We start from the raw sequence: 12,860 nt of genomic DNA, 5'->3' as shown, positions 1-12,860 counted from the left end.
CTCTCTGTTCACAGTCACCATCCACATGCCTGCCATCCTCTGGTCTGAACTGTCCAATCCGGCCACCTGCAGCCCTGCAGCTCAGTATTAGCATCTCTGTTTTTGCCTCTCATTGATCTGCATGAGATAAAAATCTTTCCAGAAGCAGGAATGCATCCTGAGGAGTTTGTTCTAGTTTGTACAGATAAACAGGCTCTGACTCGCTGCTGGATTCCTGGTAAATCTGAACATGCAACGTGAATTAGCAGCTCTCCTCTTTTCTTTAGCATGTTGCACCAGGTAGCTCCCTGAGGCAGCAACTTAGTCCCCTGAGGAGTGAAATTTCACTGCAAATAGCCTGAAAATGACTAATGACACAAATATGGAGCAGTGTGGCCATAAACTGTGAGAGCGTCTGAGTTACTTTGTACCGAACAGGTTTGTGACGCAGGCTGGAAGAAGGACTTCCTTAATTCTGAAACACGGTGCATCACCGTGTCCATCGGCCACACAAAGGAGATCATACCGGGGGGGCGGGGCACCAAATGATGACTTGCAAGGTGAATGATTTAGATTGTTTATGCAGGGAAAATCCAATTGGTTTCCTGTTTCATTCCTGGCCTGCTAAACACTGACTCTTATAAATGCTGTAGAGCAGTTTAAACATTTTGAAATGATTTAATGGACTTTTTCTCAGTTTATTCCAGTTACCCACTTTCAGGCTGTTTTTGGCCCTAAAACATTGAACACTTTGCTTTCTTTGTCTTTCTTTTAGCTTCCACTGAAACAGTTTATTCCAGTTACCTACTTTCAGGCTGTTTTTGGCCCTAAAACATTGAACACTTTTCTTTCTTTTAGCTTCCACTGAAACAGTTTATTCCAGTTACCCACTTTCAGGCTGTTTTTGGCCCTAAAACACTGAACACTTTGCTTTCTTTGTCTTTCTTTTAGCTTCCACTGAAACAGTTTATTCCAGTTACCTATTTTCAGGCTGTTTTTGGCCCTAAAACACTGAACACTTTGCTTTCTTTGTCTTTCTTTTAGCTTCCACTGAAACAGTTTATTCCAGTTACCTACTTTCAGGCTGTTTTTGGCCCTAAAACACTGAACACTTTGCTTTCTTTGTCTTTCTTTTAGCTTCCACTGAAACAGTTTATTCCAGTTACATATTTTCAGGCTGTTTTTGGCCCTAAAACACTGAACACTTTGCTTTCTTTGTCTTTCTTTTAGCTTCCACTGAAACAGTTTATTCCAGTTACCTACTTTCAGGCTGTTTTTGGCCCTAAAACACTGAACACTTTGCTTTCTTTGTCTTTCTTTTAGCTTCCACTGAAACAGTTTATTCCAGTTACATATTTTCAGGCTGTTTTTGGCCCTAAAACACTGAACACTTTGCTTTCTTTTAGCTTCCACTAAAACAGTTTATTCCAGTTACCTATTTTCAGGCTGTTTTTGGCCCTAAAACCCTGAACACTTTGCTTTCTTTGTCTTTCTTTTAGCTTCCACTGAAACAGTTTATTCCAGTTACCCACTTTCAGGCTGTTTTTGGCCCTAAAACACTGAACACTTTGCTTTCTTTTAGCTTCCACTGAAACAGTTTATTCCAGTTACCCACTTTCAGGCTGTTTTTGGCCCTAAAACACTGAACACTTTGCTTTCTTTTAGCTTCCACTGAAACAGTTTATTCCAGTTACCCACTTTCAGGCTGTTTTTGGCCCTAAAACACTGAACACTTTGCTTTCTTTTAGCTTCCACTGAAACAGTTTATTCCAGTTACCCACTTTCAGGCTGTTTTTGGCCCTAAAACACTGAACACTTTGCTTTCTTTTAGCTTCCACTGAAACAGTTTATTCCAGTTACCCACTTTCAGGCTGTTTTTGGCCCTAAAACACTGAACACTTTGCTTTCTTTTAGCTTCCACTGAAACAGTTTATTCCAGTTACCCACTTTCAGGCTGTTTTTGGCCCTAAAACACTGAACACTTTGCTTTCTTTGTCTTTCTTTTAGCTTCCACTGAAACAGTTTATTCCAGTTACCCACTTTCAGGCTGTTTTTGACCCTAAAACACTGAACACTTTGCTTTCTTTGTCTTTCTTTTAGCTTCCACTGAAACAGTTTATTCCAGTTACCCACTTTCAGGCTGTTTTTGGCCCTAAAACACTGAACACTTTGCTTTCTTTGTCTTTCTTTTAGCTTCCACTGAAACAGTTTATTCCAGTTACCCACTTTCAGGCGGTTTTTGGTCCTAAAACACTGAACACTTTGCTTTCTTTGTCTTTCTTTTGACTTCCACTGAAACAGTTTATTCCAGTTACATATTTTCAGGCTGTTTTTGGCCCTAAAACACTGAACACTTTGCTTTCTTTTAGCTTCCACTGAAACAGTTTATTCCAGTTACCCACTTTCAGGCTGTTTTTGGCCCTAAAACACTGAACACTTTGCTTTCTTTTAGCTTCCACTGAAACAGTTTATTCCAGTTACCCACTTTCAGGCTGTTTTTGGCCCTAAAACACTGAACACTTTGCTTTCTTTTAGCTTCCACTGAAACAGTTTATTCCAGTTACCCACTTTCAGGCTGTTTTTGGCCCTAAAACACTGAACACTTTGCTTTCTTTTAGCTTCCACTGAAACAGTTTATTCCAGTTACCCACTTTCAGGCTGTTTTTGGCCCTAAAACACTGAACACTTTGCTTTCTTTGTCTTTCTTTTAGCTTCCACTGAAACAGTTTATTCCAGTTACCCACTTTCAGGCTGTTTTTGACCCTAAAACACTGAACACTTTGCTTTCTTTGTCTTTCTTTTAGCTTCCACTGAAACAGTTTATTCCAGTTACCCACTTTCAGGCTGTTTTTGGCCCTAAAACACTGAACACTTTGCTTTCTTTGTCTTTCTTTTAGCTTCCACTGAAACAGTTTATTCCAGTTACCCACTTTCAGGCTGTTTTTGGCCCTAAAACACTGAACACTTTGCTTTCTTTGTCTTTCTTTTAGCTTCCACTGAAACAGTTTATTCCAGTTACCTACTTTCAGGCTGTTTTTGGCCCTAAAACCCTGAACACTTTGCTTTCTTTGTCTTTCTTTTAGCTTCCACTGAAACAGTTTATTCCAGTTTCCTACTTTCAGGCTGTTTTTGGCTGTAAACCCTGAACACTTTGCTTTCTTTGTCTTTCTTTTAGCTTCCACTGAAACAGTTTATTCCAGTTACCTATTTTCAGGCTGTTTTTGGCCCTAAAACACTGAACACTTTGCTTTCTTTGTCTTTCTTTTAGCTTCCACTGAAACAGTTTATTCCAGTTACCCACTTTCAGGCGGTTTTTGGCCCTAAAACCCTGAACACTTTGCTTTCTTTTAGCTTCCACTGAAACAGTTTATTCCAGTTTCCTACTTTCAGGCTGTTTTTGGCTGTAAACCCTGAACACTTTGCTTTCTTTGTCTTTCTTTTAGCTTCCACTGAAACAGTTTATTCCAGTTACCTACTTTCAGGCTGTTTTTGGCCCTAAAACACTGAACATTTTGCTTTCTTTGTCTTTCTTTTAGCTTCCACTGAAACAGTTTATTCCAGTTACCTACTTTCAGGCTGTTTTTGGCCCTAAAACACTGAACACTTTGCTTTCTTTGTCTTTCTTTTAGCTTCCACTGAAACAGTTTATTCCAGTTACCCACTTTCAGGCTGTTTTTGGCCCTAAAACACTGAACACTTTGCTTTCTTTGTCTTTCTTTTAGCTTCCACTGAAACAGTTTATTCCAGTTACCTATTTTCAGGCTGTTTTTGGCCCTAAAACACTGAACACTTTGCTTTCTTTTAGCTTCCACTGAAACAGTTTATTCCAGTTTCCTACTTTCAGGCTGTTTTTGGCTGTAAACCCTGAACACTTTGCTTTCTTTGTCTTTCTTTTAGCTTCCACTGAAACAGTTTATTCCAGTTACCTACTTTCAGGCTGTTTTTGGCCCTAAAACACTGAACATTTTGCTTTCTTTGTCTTTCTTTTAGCTTCCACTGAAACAGTTTATTCCAGTTACCCACTTTCAGGCGGTTTTTGGCCCTAAAACCCTGAACACTTTGCTTTCTTTTAGCTTCCACTGAAACAGTTTATTCCAGTTTCCTACTTTCAGGCTGTTTTTGGCTGTAAACCCTGAACACTTTGCTTTCTTTGTCTTTCTTTTAGCTTCCACTGAAACAGTTTATTCCAGTTACCTACTTTCAGGCTGTTTTTGGCCCTAAAACACTGAACATTTTGCTTTCTTTGTCTTTCTTTTAGCTTCCACTGAAACAGTTTATTCCAGTTACCTACTTTCAGGCTGTTTTTGGCCATAAAACACTGAACACTTTGCTTTCTTTGTCCTCCCCTTTCGTCCCTGACACCCCCTCAGAGGGCTCCTGTAACTGCAGCAGTGGCAGCGAGGGGATCATGCACCCGGACGAGTGCGACCACAGCACCGGTCAGTGCTCGTGTATCATGGGCTACGCCGGGCTGCAGTGCGAGGACTGTGAGGACGGCTACTTCACCAACGGCACCAGCGGCTGCCTGCCCTGCTCCTGCGACTCCTTCGGTGCGGTGAACCAGCTCTGTGACAGGTCAGGCTGCTTTAGATCCCTCTAACCCTTTTGGAGATGTTATTACAGAGGACTGATGACCTGAAATGACCTTGTGTGCAGCAGTAATTCTGGGCCAAAGCCTGTTCATACTCTCTAAGTTGATGGAGAGCAAACTCTGTTAAAAGAAAGGCCTTAAACACATAAAGTCTTGTTCACTTTACATGAAAATAGGTATTTCTTGTAGCTAAGCAGCCGTTTCCAGCTTGTTCCCCTGCATCCATGCAAGCAGAAAATCTTTACTAACTGATCATCAACCAGCTGCAGAAACTCATTTCCAGTGTAGTTGATCATAAATGAGTTTAATTCATATTTGCCACTAACTCATACTATTAGATAAAGGTGTTTTTAATCAAACAAATCATTGTGAACACAGTTATTTTTACACTGGCAGCCAATAAGTAAGTGTGGCATATTTATATTTTAGCTCGAGCCACTCGTCATTATTTCTACATTAAAACAGTAAAAGTACATTAAAATGTAAATAAGGAGCCACACAAGTGAAATATATTGTTGTCTCGTTTTTTTACTCCTTTAAAGTGGTCCTGATCAACAGTTCTCCAGACTTTCTGAAGGTCTTTTCTGCTTTTTTCACTCGTTTTCTAGTCCTTGTTCCAGACCATTTTCAGATGAAGGTGTTTTGGAAAGTTTATTTCTTTGTTATCACTGATCTATGAACCATTGAAGCATAAAATAAGCACCTGACTCTGTGGATGAACCAGTGTTGGATCAACACACGATAGACAACTTAGCAAAGACCATGTTTTCTTAAAGTCTGCACAGTTATTTATATTTCTGCAGCAACAAGGTGATTCCCAAAGAGCTATTAGCTGAAAACTTGGCATATCTCAGCATGGTGTGCAGTGTGTCCTTAAAACATTTGAGGAAACTGGACAAGTGGAGGACAAAAGAAGAAGTGTCAGGCCTAAAAAACTATCTCCAGCAGATGAACAGGATCTGAAAGTGATGTCCTTAAGAAAGAGGAAAAAATCCAGCTGTGACCTGACAGGACCTGAGAGATGCATCTGGACCTTCAGCTGATCCATCTACTGTTGGCCCAAGCCTCATCAGAAATGGTCTCCATGGAAGGGTGGCTGTCAAGAAGCCGTTCTTAAGGAAGGGAAACAGGGAGAAAAGGCTGAGCTGTGCCAAATGACACAAGAAGTGGACTGAAAATCAGTGGCAACAGGTCTTATGGAGGGATGAATCCTCCCCAGAGCCCGGACCTCAACATTATTGAAGCAGTGTGGGATCATCTGACAGAGAACGGAACAAAAGGCAGCCCACATCCAAAGAAGAGCTTTGGGATGTCCTTCAAGAAGCCTGGAGAACTATTCCTGAAGACTCCTTAAAGAAATGACAGAAAGCTTGTCTCAGAGGGTTCAGGCTGTGTTGGAGAATAAAGGAGCTCAGACCAGAGATTCACTTTAAAGCCGGTTAGAATTATTCAGACTTTATTGCATTTTATGTTTCAATAAGTCACTGCAGCTGTTTCCCATTTACCTGAATTTACAAAGAAATGCTGCCTGGTATTGTACAGCAGGCTTGATTGTGATGTTTAGCTAAAAAGGGCATCGCATAAGTTGCCAGACCAGAAGGGCAGCTCTGGACTTTGAACGCAACGTTCGCAGAAAGCAGTTAATGAAGCTAATTTACATCCGAGAACATGAGGCAAACTAAGCTTATTTGCCATCTGTTGAGGTTTGTTCTGCATGTTAGTGTATGTTTGCTCTTTCTAAGACATGCTATGTAGCACAAATGCATTCTTAATATTAAAATCTTGAAGATTTGAGAGGTAGCTGCCCATTTTCCAGCTTTAATAGAACAAATGCTGTGGCCTGCCAAGTCCAGACTGCAGTGCAACAGTGTTTCAGGGCTCAGCTTTGCTCCCACAGCCCTGCAAAATCATTGTTCTGCGCATTGATCCAAGACGTCATCCAGGAAGCTTCACTGTAATGTTCCCACTGTAATGAGCCAAAACAGCTTCTCCACGAGTCACACGAGCTGTAACCGGGGGAAGAGGCTGTGCGTGGGTTGGGAATGAGGTAAAAATAGCGGCTGTACTTTCTGTCTGTTACCATGAAAAGGAATGCTGCTGCTTTTCAGCAGCTTGACTCCACAAGCTGTGGAGGATCTGTGCTGTCATGCTCGTAAAAACAAGCCATAGGCTTACATAAGCCACATTAACCCTAATGGGGGTTGTCTTGTCACATTTTCACGCAGAAGGACATTTTGTGTGGCCTCCTATCAGACCGTGGAGCCTTCAGAGGTCTTTCTCCGGCGGTTTGAGCTCTGATAACTCCACCAGCCGAGCTTACCCCCATTCAGCAGCTTATGGCTGTAAGTTACACAGATTAGCCAGCTTTCCGACCCCCTGGCGTGCTGCTTTAGGTATCTTTCCATTTAAGTAATGAGCTGTGATGGAAACGGTCGAATCTTTAATTGTGTTATTAGCTATTTGAGGTACTTTTTCATGTGAATCACATTTATAGTCTGGTTTCATGGCAGGAGAGTCATTTCCAGATAGTCTCCGATGGTGGAATTTGCTGCCTGTAGAAATCTGGAGATCATGGCCGACTGGCCCTGAAATATGTGAACGAAGACAGGCGAGACTTCAGCTCAAATACGTCCCACCATCGGAGAGCAAAACCCCCGCAGTTTGTTGTGCCCGCATCGCACTGTTTATGCTTCCTACCTCAGAGCCTGAGAAACTGGTCAGAACTGAAGGAACTGAAGGAAAACCTCCAACTGGTGGAGGCAGAGGGTCCTGAACCTGGTTCTGCTGCAGGTTCTGTCCTGTTTAAAGGGAATCTTCCTCTCCACTGACTGGGCCTGGATACCGAACTTCAGGCCTGGTCTTTCTGTAATCTGTAATCTTTCCTGCAGAAAGCAGACATGTTGGCTTTTCTGAAGAAGTGAAAAGTATCCTCAGTATGAGGCACCAACCTGGCGCCTGTTTGCAGCTGTTTTACACTGGAAATGATTTGTTTCTGTAATAAAACTGAAGATTTGTACTGTTATGCTTAATGTAATTTCCTTTTTGTTAGAATTTATATTATAAAATTGGTATAGAAAAAAGTATCGTTCAGGAACCGGCATCAAAATGAAGGTAATTTTGATTGATACTCAGTAACTTTCGCCTTGTGCATGAACAGAACAGGGAACTGAATTGTTTTCCTTCGCTAGGCACCTGAAGTGCCTTAACATGACTTCAGTTGTGCTGTATAAACAGATTGAATTGATTTGAACTGGAGCAGTTTTTCCTGGAGTGCAAAAGGAGGAATGTGAAGCAGAGTGTGGAAGATGATGGCTTTCTTTACAACATAAAGGGCTCCTTTATGACTTATAGCTAAATGTAAATGTAGCGAAGAGGAAGTGGAACATGCTGCGTTTTTTTTCTTCTCAATTAAAAATGATTAAAGTGGAAGGTTTGTTGTTTTGTCCTCATGATATAAACAACAAAAATCCAGTTAAATTCCAGGTTTATTCAATTCTGTAACTAATTCTGGTTAAAAACTCAGTCTGATTGAGTCCGATCAGTTCAGGCGGCTCTGATGCAGTGTTTTTTCTTCTTACTGGACTTTAAAAACGGATTAAAAGTGTTTTATTTATGCAGCTGATGGGCCAGGACTGTGCAGATAAGTTAAAGTGTTTGGTTCTTCCACACGAAGCATGTTAACACCTAAAATATCCCTGCAGGCAACAGCAGAATTAGCCTTTCAGATTCCCTTCCATGAGAATTAGCCCCAGATCAGCAGTGTGCAGGTCCACACTTGACTTCAGCAGCTTTGTTGTGCTGAGTTCTGCTCACTTGTGGTTTCCTTATGTCACAGGCTTGCAGACAGACTTTACACTTTCTACCAGAGAAAGCGTTCTTGAACGTTTTTTTACAGCCTTTTATGTTGTCAGAAGGCGTGTTGATACGTCTCTTTCAAGCCAGTCCAAGAAACCTGCAGAGCTGATTGATGCATAGCAGGAGTGAAAAACTGGAGAGTGCTTTTTTATTTCTTATACACTCACACGGGCTGAGATGTCTGAGGCAACGTTATGCAACTGGAGTATGAAGCAGAGTTCAAAGCCAGAGCTCAGACAACACTCTCTGCTTTTGGCTAAACTTGGTTTCTGTCCTCAGCATCTGTGAGTCACTGTTATTGTTCGGTGCTGCATTAGCCTGTCACGATTTACCTTCTGTTTCATGTCTCGTCATTTCCTGTCTTATTTTGAAAAGGCATTGATCTTGTCCTCTCGTTTCAGATAACCTTCCTCTTCCTCCTCTTGTGTCATGCGTCTCATTGTCTTCCCTGATTCCCAAAGTGTTTCCACCTGTTCCCCTCGGTCCCTCATGTGTTCAAATAGTCCGCATTTCCCTTTTCTCCTCGCCAGTATATTGTATCTTTCGAGTATCATTACCATCCATCTGTCTTGTCCCCTGTGCCATAGAAACCACGAGCCTGCAGCGAGCGACTCTCCTGCAGTGCTGTTTTGTTTGTAGTTTTTTCCATAGCCATAGTTTATTTATTGTTTAAGGTAAGTTTCACAGCCTTGTGTGTTCCTCCATTTTCAAGGAGAGATTTTTGTTCTACTCTGTCATAGTTGCCACTGTTAAAGGCGAGCCTTTAAGTTATAGTTAAAGCTCCATAGTGCCTCTTTTGTTTTATTTCCGCCTCACTTTGAGAGCGCGTCTTCGTGTCATTAATTAATTGTTCTTTGCTTTTCTGTTTTCCTCCCAGCGTGGAGAGTTTTATGTTTTGCAAATTTCATAGCTGCGCTCCTTCTCCGCCATAGTTACCGAGGAGAGCGCATTAGGTTTAGATAGCCTTTTGTTTTGCGCTGCCAGGAGATCGCCTTGTGTGTGTTTATAAAATAAAACCTTCTGAACCCACAGACCCTGCATCTGTGTCCTAAGTCCCTCGACGTACCTGGCGGTACCTGACATAGCCTGAACAACTCGCTAAATATACATAAGCCTGTTTTTGTCCATTTAAAACATCAGCTCAGAGGTTCCACTTTACTTCCTTTGTATCTAATTCCAACACTTCATCAGCTGGTCTGAGTGGTTTAACTGCATAGATTCCAGTAGGTGCATCAAATAGGGAAATAACAAGCGCTGGCTTCTTTTAAAGGCCTCAGGCTGTTGATTAACTCGCCTTCCAGGCTGATAATAGCACTCTGTGCAGTGCATTGATGGTTGAAGTTTGTAGTTCTGCCACACAGTACAGTTAGCTGTGATAGATGCTATAAAAAAACAAGTTTAAACAATGTTTCATCTGGCATCGTTGGGAAAGAAGTGTTATCATCATTCCTCACTGTAAATCTTACAGTTAGGGCAGGTCCACAAGCTCTCCGTAGGATTTACATCAGCTGAAGAAGAAGCCAGGTTCCTGTTTAGTCATCTTTGAGACCATTGCTGGTTAGCAAAGCAGTTAAAGCGGTTAAATGATATCCTCTCGGTTGGTGTTTCACAAACCTGGTTGCTCTTGGTTGTTTTTGGCTCTGTTGTTGGTCCTTCAGCTTGGCTCTGCTGTGGAAAAGATAAGGTATAAAATGGACATGACAGCCTGTGACAGCCTCTCGGTTGGTGTTTCACAAACCTCATAAATATGTGGAACAGTCTAAGATGTGGGCTGCTCTTGGTTGTTTTTGGCTCTGTTGTTGGTCCTTCAGCTTTCCTCTGCTGTGGAAAAGATAAGGTATAAAATGGACATGACAGCCTGTGACAGCCTCTCGGTTGGTGTTATAAATATGTGGAACAGTCTAAGATGTTGGCTGCTCTTGGTTGTTTTTAGCTCTGTTGTTGGTCCTTCAGCTTTCCTCTGCTGTGGAAAAGATAAGGTATAAAATGGACATGACAGCCTGTGACAGCCTCTCGGTTTCGTGTTTCACAAACCTCATAAATATGTGGAACAGTCTAAGATGTGGGCTGCTCTTGGTTGTTTTTAGCTCTGTTGTTGGTCCTTCAGCTTGGCTCTGCTGTGGAAAAGATAAGGTATAAAATGGACATGACAGCCTGTGACAGCCTCTCGGTTGGTGTTTCACAAACCTCATAAATATGTGGAACAGTCTAAGATGTGGGCTGCTCTTGGTTGTTTTTGGCTCTGTTGTTGGTCCTTCAGCTTTCCTCTGCTGTGGAAAAGATAAGGTATAAAATGGACATGACAGCCTGTGAGGGGTCACTGTCCTGCACCACCACTTGAAGAAAGTCTTTTCCAGAGTTTGACAGTACGTTTAGGATTGGTCGTTTAGTCCATTTCCAGTCTCAGAACGTTCAAATGATAATAAAAAAGCTTTAGAGGGAAGTAGAAATCCTTCCTGAAGTGTCCACATCCGGCCAAACACAGCGTTTCCTTATTTCTGCTAAAAACACTTGCTGGTGCTGGTAGTTCATGAATACTTTATCAGATGATGGTGGTTTTGATGGTGGAAATTGTGGGATTGGAACACAATCATCATTGCTAAACTCGAACCTCTGACATGAATAAAAGCCAGTTAGTGGCGCTGCACGCCAGCATTAAAGATCCTTCCTTTATGCATTGTTAATGTGTAGCATAGCATAGCTCAAATGTCAGCAGGCCAGCTGAGGAACTGCCTACAGCTCTTAGACTGCTACTGTCAGAAAATACCAGACACAACCCAACCAATCATGCCATTCTGCTCTAAATTTGACTGAAAGCCAATCATGGGTTTAGACTAATGGAATTCCTTCAGGGTTAGCAGCTTTTTAAAGCCCTGTGACATCAGTAATTGCATCCATACTCAGTGTTCCTAACAATCCTAAGTGCTGTATATGTAAATATATGGATGGGAATGAGTGATACCTTCAAATTTTATTTTTGCACAGGAACTATTTGTCAAGTCTTTTCAGATTACTGAATTGACTTTTTTTTTTAAATTATTTGTGAAATTTACACTACAGGAAAGATTTAGTGTAAAAAAAAAATGCAATTTTGTTACGGTAATGAACATAATAACTAAAATTACTGTATCAATAAAAACATTTCTGAATGTTTACACTATGTGACTATTCTGAACTATTAATAGAACATGCATGAAAAAAATAAAAGGTCTACCTTTCATACATATTCATCAATTGAAAATGTGTTACGGTAATGAATTTGTTTGGTCAACGACTCAATAAAACATTCCGAAAATGTATTAAAGAACGTGTATTGATCACTAATTTTAAATAAGACCCTGCTTAATACTAATAAGAGTAAAAAAAATAGCAAAATTGACCTAAATTTGTTTTTGCAAAAGTTAGGACAGTTTCGTGAGAATCACCCTAATGAGATTTCCTCCTTTTTCTCGCTAATGTGACATTCTGCGTACAGTGGGCCTGCAGATCATGTGATGTAAAAAAAAGGGCTGTACACTGGTTGGGTCATGTCAATATTTGCTAAAAGGGCTGTATCCATCATAACAGTCCTGTCAGCTGTGCATTTGGGTCAGCTGCTGGAGGCATGGCCTGTAAGGCCAGAGCCTGTCATGAGTTATTGACTGTGGCTGCAGACGTTTCAGACGCATGTCACTAATGGCAGCACTCTTTTGACCGGTCAGTAAAAGGGGATCGCAGCATGGGGGTGGCTGTTTCATGCAGGTGACAGTTAACGAACAGTGGGCACTTCTGGCTGAAATGTGAGTAAGAACTTTGAAGATCACCAGAAAGATATCAGGAGCTGGTCTTCAGCTTTAAGGGAAAATACGGCTGCAGCAAAAGCATTCATATGGTTCTGGCGTTTGATTGGATTTGTGTTGCTGCCTAATTAAGTGGAATCGGCTGTTTTTAGACAGCAGCAGGGGGCTGCAGGGCTGCACATCTGAGTCCTGAGTGAAGGCCGCTCCCCTGAAACCAGCAGCCAGAGCATCAGTGGTTCTTTGAGTTGAACTGACTGTACTCAGGAGAAGTGAAAGCTGGTGAAGGTTTGACTTCCTGCCTCCTGTTTAACCGATTTAAACTGGTGAAGAATGATATTCTCAACTGTTCTCTGGTGTGTTTTGCATGTTTATCCAGCTGATGGGAACCGTCATGGCAACTTAACACATCCTATGAAAACATTGGCCTTCAGCCATATACCTGCTTTTACCTTCCATTATTACGCAATAGAAAATCATGCAGTTTACGGCTTTGTTATGTTGTTTAATGACAGAATACCTGGGAATTTCTTCTTTCCCCAGCAGCTTTAACCCTGTGAAATGCACTACTTCACTTTACATGTTGGAGCACGCCCCATTTCATGAATTATAAAGTGGTAAATGAAGTAAATCGTTGCAAAGCCCTTTGTTGACTGAGG

The 12,860-nt window shown here is 41.5% G+C and overlaps 1 protein-coding gene across 1 annotated transcript in view; it reads left to right on the top strand.

Annotated features, from left to right (window-relative positions):
* The window catches only part of LOC140309367 (multiple epidermal growth factor-like domains protein 9), a 42,897-nt gene that overhangs the window by 2,678 nt on the left and 27,359 nt on the right, over positions 1–12,860 (top strand). The window contains exon 2 of the mRNA XM_072387205.1: positions 4,350–4,554. Within this exon, the coding sequence (XP_072243306.1) occupies positions 4,350–4,554 (205 nt within the window). The remainder of the gene's footprint in view (positions 1–4,349; positions 4,555–12,860) is intronic.

Source organism: Leuresthes tenuis, unplaced genomic scaffold (genome assembly GCF_036924035.1).
Source record: "Leuresthes tenuis unplaced genomic scaffold, fLeuTen1.0.hap1 SCAF_6, whole genome shotgun sequence".
Lineage (NCBI taxonomy): Eukaryota > Metazoa > Chordata > Actinopteri > Atheriniformes > Atherinopsidae > Leuresthes > Leuresthes tenuis.
The sequence above is the reverse complement of the archived record's forward strand: the minus strand, read 5'-3'. Positions and strand labels throughout refer to the sequence as shown.